This window comes from Drosophila miranda, assembly GCF_003369915.1.
Source record: "Drosophila miranda strain MSH22 chromosome Y unlocalized genomic scaffold, D.miranda_PacBio2.1 Contig_Y1_pilon, whole genome shotgun sequence".
NCBI classification, from domain to species: domain Eukaryota; kingdom Metazoa; phylum Arthropoda; class Insecta; order Diptera; family Drosophilidae; genus Drosophila; species Drosophila miranda.
In genome coordinates, this window is record NW_022881603.1 from 38,851,143 (window position 1) to 38,873,203 (window position 22,061).

General features: G+C 45.3%; 1 protein-coding gene across 1 annotated transcript; it reads right to left on the reverse strand.

Annotated features, from left to right (window-relative positions):
* Positions 1 to 14,153: 14,153 nt before the first annotated feature.
* On the reverse strand, positions 14,154 to 21,296 carry LOC117191872. The gene is made up of 2 exons (XM_033396639.1): positions 21,283 to 21,296; positions 14,154 to 14,955 (listed from the first exon to the last, which is right to left on the reverse strand). The coding sequence occupies exon 2, from the start codon at positions 14,939 to 14,941 to the stop codon at positions 14,261 to 14,263; it is 681 nt and encodes a 226-aa protein (XP_033252530.1). The 5' UTR covers positions 14,942 to 14,955; positions 21,283 to 21,296; the 3' UTR covers positions 14,154 to 14,260.
* Positions 21,297 to 22,061: the final 765 nt, after the last annotated feature.

Consider the following 22,061-nt stretch of genomic DNA (forward strand, 5'->3'; position numbering starts at 1 on the left):
TTCCTATAATTAATAAACTGCAAAGAACGTAGAACTAAAAATGGTAAATGTAACAGAGTTTTTCGTGACAGTACTTAGTAATGATTCGTTAAATGTATATCATGATAACGTTAAGTGTGCATTTACAAACATTGTAAATATTCCTGAAAACATGAACGATGACTGGGAAGTAGGAATTACAGACTTATATCTAAATAAATGTATAAAAAGCAGACCTGAGAATACCTCAATCGCATCTGAAGAAACAACAGAATTCGTTATTAGCTTAGTAAATGGAGAAACATTTCGATATGAAAATGAGTCAATAGAGTCTGAACAGTTTCAAAATGGGTTGATTTTTGTTTACACTGAAATTATCAAACCAAGATGTGTTGGAAATAAAAGACCTCGATGTCTTCGAGTATTACATTATAATGGAAAAGAGCAACTTATACAATTCAATAATATTGAATATTATCCCATTGAAATATGGTCTACAAAAGAAATTTCGATCTTAATTACCGATTCCAAAGGGTATAAAGTACCATTTGAATCTTCTTTTTGTTACCCTTCACTTTAAAAAACGAAAAGAAATGATATAAATAATACTGTAAAGATGGAAATTTATTCAGAGTAGAAATAACCACCATGACGAAATCTTATCAACAATATTATTTAAATCAGTGTGGAGGAGGGTTGAATCATATAGGAAGTCTTTATGTTTCACCCAGAGTTATCCAACAAGGTAGAGGAATTGGGAATTTTTTTAGTGGTCTTTTTAATTACATAAAACCACTATTCCTTTCGGGGATAAACACTATTAAAAACCAAGCTTCTGAGACTGGAAAGGCAGTAATGAATGAGTTTGGTCGAAAACCTTTAAGAACTATTATCCAAGAACAAAGCAAAATTGCTTTGCAAAACCTGTCAAATAAAGCCATTAATAAGTTAACCCGATTCCAGAATGGGGCAGGTAAAAAGAATAAAAAGAGAAGGTCTAGGAAAAAACTATCTCATTTATCATCTAAAGAAGGAAGCAAACATACGCAGTCGAGACCCAAAAAAAAAAAATCAACAAAGAAATTAACTATAAGAGACATTTTTTCTAAATCAAAATGACCACCCATATTGAATGTATGAAAAGCGAATTGGATCTCTTTGAGCCACATCCTACACAAAGCTCTATTCTGAGAACAGAAGAAGTTTCATATAACCCCATAGCTTCGTTGGACAGTGCTTCTTCAATTGAATTCGTTTGCTTAGGAAATGGGGAAACATATCGAGACCTGTCAAGTGTTTACTTAAGACTTGTTGTGCAACTAAGAAAAAGTGATAATACCAACATTGAAGGAAACGATGTTGGAGTAGTGAATAATATTTTGCATTCAATGTTTAGAAGTTCGTCCGTATATTTAAATAATATTTTGGTTTCTCAGAGTGATAATAACTATCATTATAGATCGTATTTGCAAACGATTTTAAACTATGGTAGTGATGCCAGTGAAAGTCACTTAGCCACTCAAGGTTATTATCCTAATTATGGTAAATTAATATCTGGTAGATACGTTAACACCGATGGATCCATTATGCTCAAAAATATTTTTCAAAACAGTAATAAGGTTGAACTATTCGGAAAAGTTCATGGAGATATATTTAATCAACCAAAACTGCTTATAAATAATGTAGATTTGAGGATTACTTTTGTGTGGACGTTGACATGCAATGACTGCATCTTTCAAGAGGCGATGCAGTTACTGCACCGTCAAGTGGCCCGTGTGACACCAGCAGAAGGCTGTTACGCGCGGATCCCAGGCAAAACGCAGCCCTCCTCCCTCCCATCCGACCGAGGGGCGCTGCCGGATGGCGCGCGGTGCGTAGCCGAACCAAACGCGAACATGCAAGAAAGATAGCTATTAGACTAACATTCGAGGAAAATTAGTACTAAACTTACTAAGAAACTAAGCATGCAATCAAAGTACAAATACCACTACAGTTACTAATTAATAGAAAGGTGTGTAAGGATTAATAATTTAATAAGAGGAAGAGAATTAGTGGTGGATATAATATGGTAGAGGGAATTATAATCCGAGCATAAGACCCTAAACGGTTCATGCAAGGAATAATTCGATCTACAAAGTGGAAGGAACAACGGTATAAAATTTCTAGTCAGTCTAATAGGAATCGTGAAGTTTATGCGGCTCAACAGATCAGGGCTGTCTATGTCACCCCTGATCAAGTTGTGCATAAATATCACACCAAGCATTTTTCTACGGTTAACTAAGGATGGGAGGTTTACTAATAGTAGTCTACTAGAGTAAGATGGGAGTCTTACACCCGCATCCCAGTTAAGGCCCCGCAGAGCAAAGAGTAAAAAGTTTTTCTGTACTGATTCTATACGGTCCTGGTGTACTTTGTACTGAGGGCACCATACACAGGAGCCGTATTCTAAGATCGGACGAACAAGCGAGGTATAGAGAGTCTTTGTTATATAGGGGTCGTCAAATTCCTTTGACCACCTCTTTATAAACCCAAGCACGCCCATGGCCTTATTTACCATGGTAGAAATGTGTTCGGAAAACTTTAACTTGGGGTCTAACATAACACCCAGATCATCCACCAGGGTAATTCTCTCAAGAGAACCACCAAATAGGGTGTAGGGAGCCAACAAAGGGCTAGAACGATGAAATGTCATAACTTTGCATTTCGAGGCATTAAGGTGTAACAAGTTTGCACAACACCATGACTGAAAGTTATTGAGATCGGATTGCAAGCGAGAATGAAATGAAATGTCCTTGTACTGGACACAGAGTTTAACATCATCCGCATACATAAGTACTCGAGAGTATGTTAATACTGAAGGTAAGTCATTAATAAAGAGTGTGAAGAGTAAGGGGCCTAGATGGCTGCCTTGTGGTACTCCCGAAGAAACCTTTACTGGGAAAGAGAGGGAGTTTTTGAAGAGGACTCTTTGAGACCTAGAACAAAGATAGCTAGAAATCCATCTCAGGAGGTTGGGCGGAAACCCTAAAAGGTCAAGTTTATGCGCTAAAAGGGAATGGTTTACAGAGTCGAATGCTTTACTAAAGTCGGTGTAAATAACATCCGTCTGTAAGTTACATTGAAAGCCTTTAATAATGAAAGAGGTAAGCTCTAACAAGTTCGTGGTGGTTGATCGCCGCCTTATAAATCCATGCTGAGTTGGAGATATAAGTGACTTGCAGAGATGTTGCAAGTGCGGAGTTAAAACCTTCTCAAACATTTTAGGAATAGCGGATAACTTTGCTATACCTCTATAATTTTTTGCATCAGACTTGCTACCTTTTTTATGGAGAGGAATTATAAACGATTCCTTCCAGATCGGGGGGAAGCAAGAAGAATCAATGGATAGGGTGAATAGTTTAAGCAAAGGTCCACACAGAGCCTCGGCGCAGTACCTGAGTACACAACCTGGAACCCCGTCTGGACCCGGTGAAAACACCGGCTTAACTAGTCGAAGATCATGAAGTAGGGAACATTCATTTAACAAGGGACTGAAAATGCCGTTCGACCTCGGTAAACCGTATGGGTACGGATGACCAGAGTAGCTTTCCTCAGAATAGGTGGTTTGGAAGAATTGGGCAAAAAGATCGGCAATTGCCTGATCATTATTTGCCGACGTATTACAAAATGATAGCGAGGATGGGTGTGCGGACGTTCTACGCTTACTGTTTACGAAGCTGTAAAACTGTTTAGGGTCCTGAGAAAAACGTATCCTGCATCGAGATAGGTAGTTCTTATAGCATTGAGCATTAAGAACTGAAAAGTTTGACTGAGCTAATACATAGCGAGAGTGAGAAGTAGGAGAACCCACTTCTTGAAATTTTTTATAAAGTCTTGATTTTAAGTTTTTTAGACTGGATAACTCTTTGGTAAACCAAGGGGGTTTTCCAGATCTAGTCGGACAAGAAAGCAGGACACAAGAATCGAAAAATGTGCCAAGAGCATTGTAAAAAATGTTTGTGCCTTTTATGATATCAGTGCACAAGTACAAAGCGGACCAATCAAAATCCCTAATGAGGTTATTAAGCTTCGCAAACTCGGCTTTACGAAAGCAGCGGACACGTTCGGGCAGCCTACTCGACCGATCCAATACAGTTGGTCCTATATCTAGCGACACCTCGAAAGTAGGGTGGTAGGCGTCTTCAGGTATAGTGAGCGGAAGGGCTCGGGTTAACAACACTATGGTCGGATCCGATACAAAGCACAGATCAAGTAATCGACCCAAGGAATTATTCACATGGTTGACTTGAGACAGGGATAGGTCAAGCAAGCCGTCAACAAAGTCATGTCGTGACATGGGCACTAGGATACTAGACTCGTTTACCGAAGACCAAACAGTTCCTGGCAAGTTGAAGTCACCAAGAACTATCATACGATCTTTATCAGATAGCGAGGAAGAAACAGCGGTTAAAGCGGACAAGTGCTGCTCATAAATTGAAATATCCGAAGAAGGTGGGATATACGAGCAAGTAATGAATATAGCGAAAGCGGGAAGAATCAGTTTTACACACAGGAATTCCAGTTCCTGTTGAACTTGGACTGTGAAGTGTTCCGACGTGAAGTAAGAGTCCACTGCAATTAGAACCCCCCCTGCCCGTCGAGACGAACGGTCCTTTCTAAAAGTTGTGTACCGACCTGCCAAAACCTCGGAACTAAGAATGTCCGGCTTTAACCAGGTTTCAGTAAACAAACAGCATTTTATTTAATGGAATCTGAAACTGAATCAAATCTTAAAATATTGGAGGCCCAACTATTCATGAACCACATAACTATTAATCCGAGCATTTTATTGGCTCATCATCATGTTTTACAAACTAAAAATGCCATTTATCCATACAGCAAAGTTCAAGTAAAATCATTTACAATATATCCAGGAAATAATAAATTATCAATTGACAATGCAGTTATTGGACAGCTTCCCAATTTTTTGGCTTTTTGCATGGTAAAAAACAAATCATATTCTGGAAATCGGGCATTAAACCCCTTCCATTTTGATCATTTTAAAATTCAACGCTTTAATCTATTGAGTTTGATTTCTCGAACTCTGAAAATGCTCAAAGCTCTAGAGGATATAATATGCTATTCAGATCAAGTGGAATAAAACATTATGATCGAGGCTTACAAATTACAAAGGAAATGTTTGATAAAAATAGTTTTATATTAGCATTTGACCTAACTGCAGACCATCACAATTCAACTGTATGCTCAAATTTAATTTCACAAGGAGCCATCCGAATTGAAGGACGATTTTCGGAGCCTCTTACAGAAGCAGTTACTTGTCTGGTATACTGTGAATATGACTCAATGATTGATATTGATAAACATAGAAATATTCGTGTTCTATTGTAAAAATGAATACATTGCAAATCGATAAGTTGCTTTCCAAGCATTCAAAAACAAAAACAATTTTTAAAGGAGTTTATCCCTCTGATCAGCTGCCTCAAGTAATTTCGAAATATCCCCCTTTAATAATAGCAAAAACAGATTCTTCAAGCCATTCAGGAACTCATTGGGTTGCTTTTTACTTTGAAAACAAATATTCAGCAGAATTTTTTGATTCATATGGTCAATATCCCCAAAATAAAGAATTTTTAAAAATATTAAGGAAAAATTCCACAAAGTTATCATTTAATAAACAACCACTGCAAGGTTATTTTTCAAATACATGCGGTCATTACTGTATCCTATATGGAATATTTAAAAGCAGCAAAAAAACATTAAATTGTTTTTTAAAACAATTTAAGAAAAATGATTTTAACTATAATGATAAGTTAATAATACAAATGTTTAAGAAAATTCGTTTAAAATAAAACACAATATTATTTCAGAGACATTTAAGATGTTTATTGATTTTTTAGCTGGGATACAATCTTTTATTTAAGTTATAGTACTTTAACATTAGGTCTATAGCTTCTGCTTTCTTATTTGGTAGGGTATGACACAGGCATGTGTCAGGTCCGTCCGTTGCATCGTCATCACTCCAGGGGCATAGCTTATAATGAAAGCCAAGCTTGGAGTACTGAAGCTCCTTTTCCTCCAGATCCTCCAAAATGCTCATCAAATTTTCAAGAATTTGTACGTGCTCCTCGAAGATCATCTCCTCGAATTGCACTAAAAAAAGTTGTATTTGTTTGGCATGCATCTTGCAGCTGTCTTCTTGACTCTATTACTGATAATGATTCAAAGAGCAGGACTCTTTATATCCACGTCTTTGCTCTGTTTCCCTTATATTTTTCTTTACCCATGTATTGGAAATGATAAGTACTATATCTAGCCATCTCTTTTTTACATATGTATATTCTTAACCTTTTTGTTTATTTTTGTCTTTACATGTATGTAAGATTAATAATAATGTATCGTTTATTAATAGTGTTTTTCGAAAAAGAGTACAAAGTGTATGATTTAAGATGTGCAATTAATGAGTCTGTTCTTCCGACTTTTTGTTCAACTTTCTGCTTCTACTTCCAACAACCGACTCCCGTATCGATAACCCCTTATCGGTTAGGTCTTTTAAACATCGGTTAAGTCTGGTTATATCGGTTAGGTCTTATCGATGGTATCTTAAGTTCAAATGTTAATTTAGATGGGATAGTGCTAACTGCTTGATACACTGTCCTTTACATTCGGCCCTCCTGCTCATCTTCATCTGTCCCAGATGATAATATATCATCGTTCTCTGAGACAAAACGCCATAGCTTCATATTGTCACTGCTCGTTGCTGACGTCGTAGCGACCGTTCCGCTTTACCTTGGTGACTTCATATGGGCCTAGATACTCGCTGGCCAACTTGCGTGCTGCGACGAACTGCGTCCTCTTGATCGCGACCATGTCTAGTCTGTAGCCTAGTCTGTAGCCGTGCTCAGGTCGTCGTTTTTTATCATAATAGCGCTTGTACACCTCTTGCGCCTTCTCAATGTTTTGTTTCGCTTGGTCACGCAGTTCTTGACGCTCGTTGTTAAACTGCGTAACCAACTCCTCGTTGAGCACCTCCAATAGTCGACTTTCAGCTTGTCTGTGCATCTTTGTCCCAAACATGACCTCGAATGGCGACGACTTCAACGTAGAATGCACATGCGAATTAATCGCCATCTGGACCTGTGGCACATGCTTGTACCACTTCGTTGACTCCTGAGCTGAGAGCATTGCGATGATACCCAAAACTGAACGGTTCACCCGCTCAATCTGACCGTTGCCTCTCGCCACACCTGTCGTTGTACACACATTTTCGACTTTGTTCTCGTTGAGAAACTCGCTGAATGCGTTGGATGTAAACGCTGCTCCTCTGTCGCTGACTATGCGCTTGGGAAAACCAAACAAAAATGACCAATCTCTCAGCCTCTTCACAACTTCTTCGTGACCTGTTGACTTAGTTGGGAACAGCCACACAAACTTGGAGAATGCATCTACCACAGCAAAAATGTACTTGTATTGCTTGGCTGACGCATCCATTGGTCCCAAATGATCAACGTGCAGCGTGTATAGTGGTGTGTCACCCTTGTCAATGCAATGAAGATAGCCTTCTTGTTTGCCCAACTTTTTGCTGAAAATTATACAACTGATACAATTAGTAATCAACTTATTTACTTTCCGTTCAAGGTGCGGAATCCAGTATTGCTGCTGAACTGAGTGCATTGTCTTCGCTGTGGAGAAATGATCAACTTCATGCGATCCTTGAATGATTTCCCTTTCCATCAGCCTTGGAACCACCAATACGTCATTGCCATTTACAGATTTGAAGAGAAGACCTCCTTTAAGCTTGTAGTCTTGATATGGGTGCTGCTTCAGGATCTCAACTGTGGCTTTGATGAAATCGTCATCCTGCTGTGCTTTCTTTATCCGAGCTGTTAGCTCCGTCGTCACGAACATGCATGTCTACGGAAAACGACTGAGACAGTCCACGTGTCTCATTCTGTCCCCTGGGCGGTGTACTGCTTTGAATGTAAAGTCCTCCATATACAGAATCTACTGGGAAACTTCTCTGGGTATATCTACTTTCGATGTTGTCTGCTTAAACGCCGCACAGTCAGTGGCAAGATCAAATTTGATCCCCAACAGGTAGTGACGAAACTTCTTGAGTGCGAGGTATGCAGCTTTGACCTCCAAATAGTAACTGTGACGTTTGGACTCGGCTTGTGTAGTCTTTTTACTCCAATAGTAAATCGAGTGGAAATTGCCATCAGACTGCTGCAACAAAACTGCTCCGAAACCTTCTTTGGATGCATCCGTGTGGAGTTCCGTTGGCGCTTCTCGTGAGTATAAATGTAATACAGGTGCGATTACAAGCAGATTCTTTAAGGTTTGTAGCGATTGTTGCTCTGCTTCGCCAATGTTGAAAACTGCTTCCTTCCTGAGTAGATTCGTGAGCGGCCGGGCAACTTGTGCATAGCCAGGGATGAACTTTCTGAAAAAGCCTGTGAGTCCCAGAAATGCTTGAACTGCTTTAATGTCTTTGGGCGTAGCAAACCGACTGACAGCTGCTGTCTTCTCTTTGCCGGGCCAGATTCTCCCGTCCTCAATGATATGGCCCAGAAAGCTAATGCGTGGCTGCATGAAGCTACATTTCTTCCACTTGATCTTTAGGCCAAACTGCGCAGCTGTCTCCAGGACCAACTTTGTCTTCCTCATGCATACCTCGGGCGACGCGGCGTAAACAATTATGTCGTCCATATAAAGCTGCATAATGTCAGAGTTGATTAATTCTTGAAAAATATAGCTTACGAACCGAATGAACGCAGCTGGCGAGTTCTTGAATCCGAAAGGCGCTTTATTAAACTCGAATAATCCCTCCTTTGTAACAAAGGCCGTATACGACTTGCTTTGCTCTTCCATAGGCACATGGAAAAATCCGTTTTCAAGGTCCATTATGGTAAACCACTTAGCCGACTGCAGCTTTTCCAAGTCTTCCTCCATGATCGGGACTGGGAAGCAGTCCAGCAATACCATGCTGTTTAACTTCCTGTAGTCTACGCAAACTCTAAGTGTACCATCTTTTTTCTTCACGACGACAACTCTGCTCGCTACATTTGAAGACGACTTGCGCACGATTCCTTGCTCGATCCATTCTTCGACTTGCTTCTTTACGGCACTGGCTTCGTCTGTTGATAAACGACTCGGTGAGTGATGAAACGGCTTGATTACTCCGTCGGGAACTATCTTCAGTTGGATTGGAGACTGCTTTGCAACTTCTGTGGGCATTTGGTAACTGTTTCTTATCATCTGTTCAACGTCTTTTTGATATTGCGGCGGAGCTACAAAGGATGACTCTTCAGTTACATTATATATAAGAGCATGCTCATCTGTTGGCACAGGATCTGCGTCATGCTTCAAAAACGTGTATCCTTGTAAATCAGCGACGAAACTGAACCTTTTAATGAAATCATGCCCCAAAAGTGCGTCGAAATCAATCTGGCTACTGGGGACTACTAAAAACTTCTGTGTGGTCTGCAACTTATCCACGGTAACTTCTGCATTAAAGTATCCAACAGGCTTTGTTGATATCTGACCCAGACCGCGCAACATAGTTGTGCACTTCAAAAGTTTAACGTTTTTCATGGTCTTCACTATACTCTCTTTGATTATGGTTACATCTGACCCTGTATCCACAAGACAGTCAACAACAATGCCGTTTATTTGAATTTTTTTCATGCGACTGCGATCCAAAATGACGCGAACTTTATCAACTTTATCAGCTTCATAAGGACAGTTACGCGAAATGTGACCATTCTGATTGCACTTCAAACACTTTGTTTCGGCTTTGCAGTCGTTGCGTTTGTGTTCTCCTGATCCACAGTTATAGCAATATTCTTTTTTACCGCTTTGCCCACTTTGCTGCTTGAAACTCGTTTTATGCTGTTCGTTATTGCCCTTCTTCTCCGATATGTTCAAACGATCATAGATATCGAACTCTTCTTTCAAGGCCCTGAAGGTCTTACAGCGATACATGGCATACCTATACTCGTTTCTTATGTCCACACCGTTCACAATATGGCTTATAACAGCCGCGTCTTCAACATGTCCGACTGCTGCTATTTTTCTCATCTGCAGCAAGTACTCGTGCATCGACTCACTACTCTTCCTCTTTCTTTCTTGCAGCAGCTTATGAATGTCTGCACTGTTATAGCTACATGTGAATTCATCCAATAATACGTTCTTGAGTTCCTCATAGGTGCACACGCATTCAGCTTCAAGGAAAAGCTTAGCTGCACCGGTCATTTTTCCTCTGGCCTGCACATACTTTTGCTTTTCAGTAAGCTCATATGCGTCGACATTTTTTTCGAATATCTCAAACCATTTTTCTATGGGAACCGATTTTCCATCACAATCGCTCACAACTTTTGTAAAATTATCTGGAGCGATCTTCATTTCTCGTTGCTCATCGCAAAGCAGTTTCAAACTTAGCAACTTTATCATTTGATCAATCTTGTCATCAGTATTGTTTTCTGCATTTTCTAAATCTTCCATCTCGTTTGCACTCGGGCGCGACGTTCCTGGTACAGCTTCTTCCTTCTCTCTCTCTTTCCAATGCAACGGCGGCGGTGTTTGCATCATTTTGCGGCTCTTTTCGACTTGTGTCTGTGTACCCGACGAGTGCTTGTCTTTTCTGTTTATAAGGGTGTATCACACACAACGTGTCTGTGCGTGTTTTTTCTGCTTGTGTACGTACTGCGCACGGACAAGGCGACGCTGCGGCGCGACAATGAATTTCACAATTTTCCAACCGAATTAAACGACCGATCTTTTATTAAACTCCGTGTCTACTGTTAGGCTCACAGAATTTGGATTGTTCAACTTAATGTTTATAGCCACCAACAACAACTTTACAACTTTATGTAGCTACAAACAACAACTTTAACAACTTTTCAACAATCCTCTTCTTGCATCAGCTTCTGCTTTCTTCTGTTTTTCTTTTTCACACACTCCGAGCTCTGTATTCGACGCGGACGAGCCCCCAAATGTAAGATTAATAATAATGTATCGTTTATTAATAGTGTTTTTCGAAAAAGAGTACAAAGTGTATGATTTAAGATGTGCAATTAATGAGTCTGTTCTTCCGACTTTTTGTTCAACTTTCTGCTTCTACTTCCAACAACCGACTCCCGTATCGATAACCCCTTATCGGTTAGGTCTTTTAAACATCGGTTAAGTCTGGTTATATCGGTTAGGTCTTATCGATGGTATCTTAAGTTCAAATGTTAATTTAGATGGAATAGTGCTAACTGCTTGATACACTGTCCTTTACATGTATAGTTGTCTCTTCTTCTCTTACATATATATATAATGGGAAATCTTTATTTACTCTTTACATATAAATTGGAAATGGGCAGTGCTATATCTATTCATCCCTTTTCCTTTATATATAAGATGTGAGATTCCATGCTCCTTCAACATCTTAAAGGGCGTTTTTGTGGAAAATTTGGTTACATAACTTTTAGGTAAAAATATCCAAAGCGGTTCGTTGTCCTTATCAGTTAAATAAAGGACTACTTTATTTCCAAATGATGTTTTTTTTATTTTACATCCATTGATCTTGTACTCAAATCCTATGCACAGGTCCTCACCCTTTGTGTATCCAACCGCCGGCTTTGTCTCGTTAAGTAATTCTAGGAAAGCCTAGGTATATATTTGATTAAGTGCTTATCATTTTCTATATAGAGATTTAAATATTCTTACATACCATTATAGTCATAGAAACTATTCAAACTACTAATGATTTTATACTAAATTATTTGAAAGATTGCATGATCTTTTATACTCTCATTAATTCTATTTTATACAAATGTGATCTGAGCAGATTGGTAGTTGAGTGATAATAAGTAAATGGTTTTAAAGCTGTAATGGCCAGATGTCTTAAGTCTGATTGGTGGTTGAGTAATAAGGGATGAATTATGGATACACTGCTGTATATTGGTTTAAATATTATATTTACATTTTTGGTCTTATATAACAGTCAACATGAAAAAATTATAAAACAGAACAAAATGCATAGAATTTTTGTTTATATGCTGATCACTTCCTATATAAGAGCAGGAAGTTACTGAGATAGGTTAGTTCACTTTTACTTCGAAATGAGGACATTTCATTGCGAGTTGTGCTATTTAAAAACATCTTTTAGTTCCCGCAATGAACTGAAAAAACACACCTTAAAAATCCACAACTTTAGTTATTCAAAATCAAAATCATCATTTTATCGATGTTACTTATGTCCAGGAACTGAACTGTTTTGGTTGAGAATTGACTTCAATATGCATATTTTATTTAAGCATAACCTGGAATTAAAGCGAAAAATATAAAATAAATATTCAGAAATGAAATAATCTGCGCGTTTTTAAATATAAATACCTTTACATAAATTTACCAACTAAGTATAATATGATGTAAAAATGACTCAATAAATTCATTCAAAAGCATCAGTATTCTACCTGAAATCTACTTATTCTTTTTATGTAATCCTCACTTGGAAGAAACCTGTTTCAAACGAATCCTATGATTCTCTTGTAATAAGAGGAAGTGAAATTCAACCAATCAAAAGTAAAACAGCAAACATTTAAAATAAATAGTGGTTAAATGTGTTATATTTATTATATACATATGTTTATATTATTTTTAGAAAAATACATAAAATATTCTTAATATATAAATATGTATTCGTATTATTAAAATTTCGCCTCAGCTAATTTTACCGCAGCAATTAAGTCATCATCATCTTCATCCCGAAGTAGTTCCTGGAGTTGAGATCTTTTATCATCATCCTGATTATCTACTAAATCGAAAATGTTGTCATCATCCGGGAAAATGTATGATGGATTATCATTATTAGGCGTTGCATTCCTTGGGTCATCGTCGTCATCATCCCATTTAATGTCACTTAACCAGGTCAAGTTGCTCTCGAGATAGGTTTGGGTCTTAATCCCAAAAATCAAGGACAGGTCTACGGAGCTCGGCTGAGAGTCCAGATTTATGGTTGATTCCGGTTGGGAATCGATAAAAATGATTTCAAGGTCATCCATCGTTGTTGAAAGATTACTAGTTTATGTACTAGCTGTTAGCTGTGAGTAGTTATTATATAGACATTTTGCTATGGGACAGTGTTAGGTACACAAAGGAGGAATATAAATTATAGAGAAAGTAGAAAGGTTCATGGGCATCGAATCCGTTTTCAGGAAACACTTAAAAAATACCTCTAAACTATCACATTAGATTCATTGCAAAGGGATGACCTACCTGTTTGAGGGTTGTTTGAATCGCAACACGGGACCAATCGTAAAAACAGGTTCATTGACAGTAAGAGGGAGGAGAGAGAATATAAATGAGCGAAGGATCGATTTGAGAGGATTTTACATGGTTGAGAAACAGGATTGAGATCGAAGTTAGTTCACATTATCACCGATAGGTGGCGCCAAGTAGTAAGGATAAGGGACGGCCGTATATTTAATATAAGTAGCTTTAATTCATTTTTATGTCTTCCTATTATAATTTTATTCTTTGTGTGCTCCTGTATATATCTCCATTAATTTGTGTTCTCTTACCATTCAACCCTCTATACTTATAAAATATCCTATAAGTATTTATTTAACTTGACCAGTTAATAACATAGCAGAAATTGTTTCCCAATTCAATGTTAATAAAATATCTTATAAGTATTTATTTAACATGATCACGTAATAACATAGCAATATGATGCACATTTACATTCAACATGTTGCCAAGCTGCACATTCTTAAGCATATGTTGCTGCAACATGCTGCGAATTTGGTAATTCAGTCTAAAATATGACCGTCCCTTATCCTTACTACTTGGTGGCGCCACCTATCGGTGATAATGTGAACTAACTTCGATCTCAATCCTGTTTCTCAACCATGTAAAATCCTCTCAAATCGATCCTTCGCTCATTTATATTCTCTCTCCTCCCTCTTACTGTCAATGAACCTGTTTTTACGATTGGTCCCGTGTTGCGATTCAAACAACCCTCAAACAGGTAGGTCATCCCTTTGCAATGAATCTAATGTGATAGTTTAGAGGTATTTTTTAAGTGTTTCCTGAAAACGGATTCGATGCCCTTGAACCTTTCTACTTTCTCTATAATTTATATTCCTCCTTTGTGTACCTAACACTGTCCCATAGCAAAATGCCTATATAATAACTACTAACGGGTTGGCTGGTGCCCACTGCTGGTTCGCATGGGGCGCGAAGCCCAGGCTCATGAGGGACCCGGAATCGGACCCTCCGTCGTCGCGTTGGGGTCCTACTTCCCTCCTGTATCGCTTGCGTGGGACACGTCGGAGTAGTGTGGTCCAGCACCGTCCCCGGATTCGTCCTCGTGGTGTACTGCTGGAGGGGTGGCTGCCCGACCTTGACCGGCCAGGTTCCACTCGGCCCAAAGGGGCGAGTCCCATTCGTTCCCGCGAGCCAGTGGGTGTCTGTTCCCTTCGTCCTGCAGCGTGGACGCCAGGCTTTGAGCGTCGCGTATTATCGTCTCGTGCTCGTCGGTGTCCGTTGTCGCGTTGTCGTCGTCGATGGCAGCCCCAGAACTCCCGAACCAACGGCGATTCAGGGCGGCGACGTCGTGATTGGGCGCCGAGCGGACACCGTCGGTTGCGAAGCGGCCATCGGGCTCTACTTCCTCTTCGGCGTCGGTCCCCGGGTCCTGGGTTTGTTGGTCGATCCACCCTTGGATGGCTGCCGCGCGCTGGCCCCATGGCATCCTGTCCTGTTGTCGAAGTGTCGCCTCTCCGACCCGCCTCAGCTGGGCTTGACGGGAGGCGGATGGCCCATTGGGGTCGACGATCCAGCCGCGAGCCCGGTTTGTCGTTGGTTCGTCGGCAGGTGCCAGGACTTCAGGCAGCTGGTCTCCGCTAGGGTGTCCCGTCGTATCACCATTTGCCCCTAGGGGCCGACCTTGCCTTCCGTCTCTTAGACGCTTCATGTCTTCAGTCGATTCTAGGGAGAAAATGCCTGTCGGTTAGAACCTGCCTGTCTTAACTAGAAGTATTAATACCCTCCCCCTATCCTGCTTGAGCGGTGCGAGTAAGAAGATGTTTACATTGGGTGTAGTACTTATCTAATCCCATAAGGGGATGTATGCGTAGCTTACGGTTTCGTGGGTCGCGCCCCTTACGGGGCGAGGACGTGACGGTAGCGCGCTACCGCAAGTGGCCCTTGCGAAGTCGGCAGGTCATTCAGGTCTCTCCAACGTCGTTGGGATCTCCTCGGGGTGGTCCACTCCGTGGAACGCCTTTAAGTCGGCTAAACTCGCTGTTTTACTTGGTTTGCCTTGATGAATCTGTAGCGAGGTTCACGGTAACTGGGTTAGTCGAGTCTGATCTTCGAAAAGGGTTGCGTTGTCGACCGGCCGCGGCATCGGCTAACGGGGCGAGTTGATAATTCGTTGGGGGGGTGAGGTGCGAGTTGGTCTACCTTGACCCGCCCATGTCCTTCGGGGCCGTGGTCTTCCAGGCGTAGCGGGTCGTGGTGTAGAGCGATGCTGGTTTCCCGTGGGGTCGTTCGCTCTGATTGAGCCGCACTGCTGGGCATTTCTGATTTGGCTCGCGTCGATCGTGTTATAGTTTTAGCGCAGCCGGGTCCGTCTCGGTCGGGGCTTAGATGCGTTGTCCTTGTATTGCAGCTGGGTCTGGCGTGGTCGAGGCTTCGATGCGTTGTCCTTGTATTGCTGCTGAGTCTGGCGTGGTCGATACTTAGAAACGTTGTCCTGATGTTACTGCTGGTTCTGGCGTGGTCGTGGCTTAGCTCCGTTGTCTTGGTAGGGATATTCTGGGTGGTTTTCGAGGCAGACGGACTGGCCCTGGGTGGGTCCAGCGGTGTCGCAGTCGTCTCCGTCGAATCTTCGTTGCTCTGGGTGTTCTTCGAGGCGGACGGACTGGCCCTGGGTGTGTCCAGCGGTGTCGCAGTCGTCTCCGTCGAATCTTCGTTGCTTTGGGTGTTCTTCGAGGCGGACGGACTGGCCCTGGGTGTGTCCAGCGGTGTCGCAGTCATCTCCGTCGAATCTTCGTTGATGGTTCTGGCGTGGTCGTATCGAATTGCGGGTCGGGTTCGGGTGGCGTTGCTGGGTCTGGCGTGTTCGAGATCCTGGGGCGTTGTCATGGTTACGTTGCTGGGACTGGCGTGGTCGAGATTCTGGTGCGTTGTCATGGTTACGTTGATGGGTCTGGCGTGGTCGGGATTCTGGTGCGTTGTCACTGGTACGTTGCTGGGTCTGGCGTGGTCGAGATTCTGGTGCGTTGTCATGGTTACGTTGATGGGTCTGGCGTGGTTGGGATTCTGGTGCGTTGTCACTGGTACGTTGATGGGTCTGGCGTGTTCGAGACTCCGGTGCGTTGTCACTGGTACATTGCTCGGTCTGGCGTGGTCGGGATTCTGGTGCGTTGTCACTGGTACGTTGATGGGTCTGGCGTTTTCGAGACTCCGGTGCGTTGTCATGGTCACGTTGCTGGGTCTGGCGTGGTCGAGATTCTGGTGCGTTGTCATGGTTACGTTGATGGGTCTGGCGTGGTTGGGATTCTGGTGCGTCGGCTTCGTCCGGGGGGTCGCTGTTGGATTGGTCGAGCGGGTAGGGGCAGCGGATGCAGTCGCGGGACTTTCGTCACTAAAAGTAACCAGTAACCGATTCGAGGATGATGTGGGGATCGGGCTGGTTTCCCGGATCGCCCGCTGGGTCAACTGCAAGTACGCTCGTCCGCATTGTATTATGGCCTGGACGCCGCAAAGGAAATCGAGCCCCAGTATGATGTCGTCCACTACCATGGGTAGGACTAATCGAATCACCCGCGTTTCCTGTTGATCCAGACGCACCTTGACCGAAACTGCTTGCGTCACCCCCTTTGCTGTACCGTTCGCCAGGCGGACGGTAGTCCTTATATTCCGTGCGTTCCCTCCGGTACTTACTTCATGAGCGATGCGTTGACTGACGAACGACCGCGTTGCTCCCGTGTCGAGGGTAGCTGTGAGCGGTACTCCTTCGATGGTTACCAGCGCGGCGATCCTGCCTCCTTCCAAACTTAAGGGATGAGTTACTCCTGGGGGCCCTGCAGGTATGTCTCCGATCGGATCCCTGACGAGCGGAGACTCGGCCCGTTTCACGACTCGGATAGCCTACAGCAGTCGATCGTCCGGATGCCGCGGCGGCCACACTGCCAACAGAATAGCACTCGCCGATTCCTGCATGAACTGCTGAAATGACCTTCCTCCCCGCAATTCCGGCAGGCCCGGCGTGTGGTCACCGGCCGGTCTCCATCCTGGGTCACTACGCGGCTTGCCGTCTCGGCGCTCCGGGAGGGCCCGGTGTCGTCTGCAGGGGCATGCTGTGGGGTGGATAATCCGGGTCCTTGGTATGATGGCGTTCTGGCTTTCATATTTGGGCGGTCGTTAGCTGGGTGGGTTTGTTCGCGGTCCCGCGTTGTCTCGTACGCTACTATCAATTGGGTCAGTTCTCGCAACGTCTCGAACTCATGTCTACGGGTGAACAGTTGGTATTCCGGCCGAAGGTTCTCGTAGATCCTGTCCAGCTCCCTGTCTGGAGTATACTGAGCTCGTTGCATCATGAGTCGGAGGTCGATCAAGTAGTCCGGAAAGGCTTCTCGGGGTCGTTGGCGACGGGAGCGGATCGTATCTTCCAAGCGCTGAAAGTATCCGGAACTCGGTCCATGGCTTGCCTTGCATCTGGAACGTCCTAAACCATCCTTCTGCCTTGCCAGTTACTAGCCCGGAGATGGCTCGCGGCAGTTGTGCTGGGCTTCCGCCATATGAGTCGACCCTTTCTTCCAACCGTTCGATGAAAGCCAGCGCATCCGAGTGTCCGTCGAACTTCAGACCCAGTCAGTCGTGGCTTCAAGCCGGCCAGAGTCGCCGTGAGCTGCGCGTGGGAACTCGGGAATTATGATAGATAGAGGCTGCTCCGCACAGATCCCTTCCTTCCGCTCTCGCTGACTCGGTCCCGGCGACGGGGACGTGTTCCTCGGGCTTCTCGGACTGGGCGCGCTGTCGAAGACCATTCCGAGCTCTTTGATCCGTTTTTCGATCCCAGTCGGATGCTCACCGCGCGAAATAAAGGCCGAGATCCGGCTGCGCAGTTCGTCCACTGTCCCGGTTTCACCGAGGCCGAATTCGGCGGCGATGGCCTGCAATTCGTCCTTGCGCCGATACGAAATCCACTGTACCCCCATGTCGAAGCACGGTGGTCGAACTGGCACTTCGAGGTCTTTCGCGTTTCCGACGGTAGTATCACGTATTGACCCTCCGGTAGAATCTTTTCTTAGGTCACGCACTGAATACCGGAGTCCTTGGGGCTAGTCACGGAAGCACGGCGTATGCACGGTTAACACGGTTGTCCAGTGGAGGCGTCCTTGCTGCTTGGGGTCCTGGTCGATAGTCCTTGCTATCGTTGTCCTTGGAATTGTCCTGACTGTTGATCCTGGCTAGGCCGGTCGATAGTCCTTGCTGTCGTTGTCCTGGGGATTGTCCTTGTGGTCCTGGTCGTGCTGGGTTCGTTGACTTAAGCTTTGGATCTCGTCCCGTGTTGATGGCTGAACGCCGACTGATCACTTCGAAGGCCGAGCGTTTATTTTCGGCTATAGTTTTGTAGGCTGGGCTTTGAATGATCACGCTGAAGACCGTTCATTGAATGACTGCTCTGAAGACCGGGCGTTGACTGCTCGGGCATCGACTATTCTCGCTGAGGGCCGGGCGTTGACTATCGGCTATTGTTTTGTATGCCGGGCATTGAATGATCGCGCTGAAGACCGGGCGTCGAATGACTGCTCTGAAGACCGGGCGTTGACTGCTCGCGCTGAGGGCCGGGCATTGACTATCCTCGCTGAGGGCCGGACGTTGACTATTCTCGCTGAGGGTCGGGCATCGACTATTCTCGTTGAGGGCCGGGCGTTGACTCTTCTCGCTGCGGGCCGGGCGTTGACTATTCTCGCTGAGGGCCGGGCGTTGACTCCTCTCGCTGAGGGACTGAGTACGAAATATATAGCCGGGCTGGTTGGTCTTCGGGAGGATTCCGCCGCTCGCTCGGCCTCTACCGCTCACGACTCGCTGCTCGCCGCGTACGTGTCGCTCTCTCTCTAGCGATTTCTGCCCAGCTTCGGCTCGGTTCTCTTTCTCTGCCGCCTCGACGCGGCACTCTCCTCCTCGTGTGGGCGCGGCGGCCACGTGTTGACGCTATTGCTAGGGAGGTTAGGGAAGCCAGCCTCGGCTTACGTGAATAATGGGCGGCCTCACGTGCGGTTTTACAGAGATATACAGCTATTCTTGTCCTAATGATTCCGACTGGCCGTGCTTGCGCATGGTACAGTCCCGATTCCCCCTGCTACACGTTTTCTGTTCGACTGTTCCACTTAGCGCCCCAAAACATAACGGAATCCCGGAGTCCCTGCTCGGGCGCCATCTGTAAGGAAGCGATCCTGGGCTGGGGTACATATCTCAGTCTACTCCAGGGTCGAAATTACAGCAATATTTATAATTTTCCGGGACTCCGTATTTCGGACCGAAGATGGGGGACGGGGCCGCAGTCCCGCGGACGGGGGCGATCGTAGCGTGGGACGGGGCAGTTGGTTTCACCGAGAACACTCCGGTTATCGCCGAATAGCGCCTTCAGGGCCCCACCGAACTCAGAATCAATACGGAGGTCTTTACTATGCGATAATACCGACAGGTGTCGCCGAGAGTACCTAGGCTATCGCCAGACAGTACTTACGGGACCCCGCCGGCCTGAGAGTTACTACGAAGCGGAAAGGGGGACTATGCTATGCGGGAATACCGACAAGTATCGCCGAGAGTACCTAGGCTATCGCCGGACGGTACTTACGGGACCCTGTCGGCCTAAGCATTACTACGACGCGGAAAGGGGACTTTGCTATGCGGAAATACCGGCAAGTATCGCCGAGAGTACCTAGGCTATCGCCGGACGGTACTCACGGGACCCTGTCGGCCTAAGAATTACTACGACGCGGAAAGGGGAACTTTGCAATGCGGGAATACCGACAAGTATCGCCGAGAGTACCTAGGCTATCGCCGGACGGTACTTACGGGACCCTGTCGGCCTAAGAATTACTACGACGCGGAAAGGGGAACTTTGCTATGCGGGAATACCGACAAGTATCGCCGAGAGTACCTAGGCTATCGCCGGACGGTACTTACGGGACCCTGTCGGCCTAAGAATTACTACGACGCGGAAAGGGGAACTTTGCTATGCGGAAATACCGACAAGTATCGCCGAGAGTACCTAGGCTATCGCCGGACGGTACTTACGGGACCCTGTCGGCCTAAGAATTACTACGACGCGGAAAGGGGAACTTTGCTATGCGGGAATACCGACAAGTATCGCCGAGAGTACCTAGGCTATCGCCGGACGGTACTTACGGGACCCTGTCGGCCTAAGAATTACTACGACGCGGAAAGGGGAACTTTGCTATGCGGAAATACCGACAAGTATCGCCGAGAGTACCTAGGCTATCGCCGGACGGTACTTACGGGACACTGTCGAACTAAGAATTACTACGGGGGACAGGGATATCCACAGGCATCGCCGAGAGTGCCTAGGCAATCGCCGGAAAGCACTTACAGGACACCGCCGAACTAAGAATTACTACGGGGTCGGGGATATCGACAGGCATCGCCGAGAATGCCTAGGCAATCGCCGGATAGCACTTACGGGACACCGCCGAACTAAGAATTACTACGAGTACGAGAATACCGACGCGTATCGCCGAGAGCGCTTAGGCAATCGCCGGATAGCACTCACGGGACACTATCGGGCTAAACATTACTGCGAAAGTCTCTATCATACAGGGCAGGTATCGCCGAGAGGGTTTAGGCAATCGCCGGACAGCCCCTTCGGGACCCAGGGAACTACGGGGATCAGGCGAGACACCAACAGGAGTCACCGGGGGCGCTTAGACGATCGCCGGATAGCGGCCTCGGGACCCTGCGGGGTCACAAACTACGGGATGGGATCATGCGGAGGGAACGCCGACAGGTATCACCGGGAACGCCTAGGCAATCGCCGGACAGCGGCCTCCGGATCCTGTCGGGCTACGAACTACTGGATGGAATCACACAGACTCGGGCAAGAGGCGGGAGGAAAGGCAGAGAAGATGAAGCCCTGGGCCTCCAGGTTCCCTAGTGTATAGGTTGTTGGAGGTCGTGCTATGTTTCTGTTATATTCGTTACATTTCACTTTATTCTTTCTTGGTTCCCTACCTATCGCACCGCTCAGCAGCCCGTATACACGTCTAGAGACTAGCTTACCCCTGAACTCCCACGCTTGTACTCGTCGAAAGCCTCCTCTTCCCCGTGGGTGCAGCGTAGATGCAGGATCTCCTCTCCGTAAGTGTGGTATCGATGCAGGGTCTTCTCCCCGTAAGCGCAGCGTCGATGCCGGATCTTCCCCGTGTCACTGATAGCGTTGGCGTGGATCCGGGCCGCCACGTGTTTTTACTTTTTCCAAGCCACTCGAATTTTATCCGCAAACACGTCCGACTCCTACGACTGCTCCTAATCGACTTTTTTCTTCCACGTTTTCCCAGCTCAGAGCCGGCGTTCTGCTGGCTCTCCGATCCAGCGTCAGCGTGGGCGGCTAGCGTCGTCATCTTCCGCGGCGGCAGAGGGCTGGCGCCGTCGTTCGGCGTCTACGCTGCGCCGGTGACTTTCGTCTCTCTGTCTCGCTGCTGGCGCGTCGTTACTTCGCTTTAGTTTTCCGCGTCTCTCTTCTGCCGTTGCTGCTGTGGGCTTACTGTTCCAGCGCTTCGTTGCTGCGTCGACGCTGGCGGCTTATCTTTTCGGCGCTTCTCGTCTTCGGCCGTCGCTGAATTGATGCTGTTGGCTACCGTTTCGGCTCTTGGGGTATTTCTCTCTCTCTCTTTGGCTTCCGATGCGTTGTTGTTGTCGGGTTTTTGTTTCTTGGTGTATTCCTCCCCGTTTTGGCGTCGGTGCCGTTATGTTTCGGTTCTTGGTGTATTCCTCGCCGTTGCTGTGTCGGTGCCGTTGGATTTCGATTCTTGGTGTATCCCTCTCCCTCTTTGGCTGCT

Coding starts and splice junctions, on each gene's coding strand:
- LOC117191872 (XM_033396639.1), bottom strand. CDS start 14,941: ATGAAGCGTCTAAGAGACGGAAGGCAAGGTCGGCCCCTAGGGGCAAAT.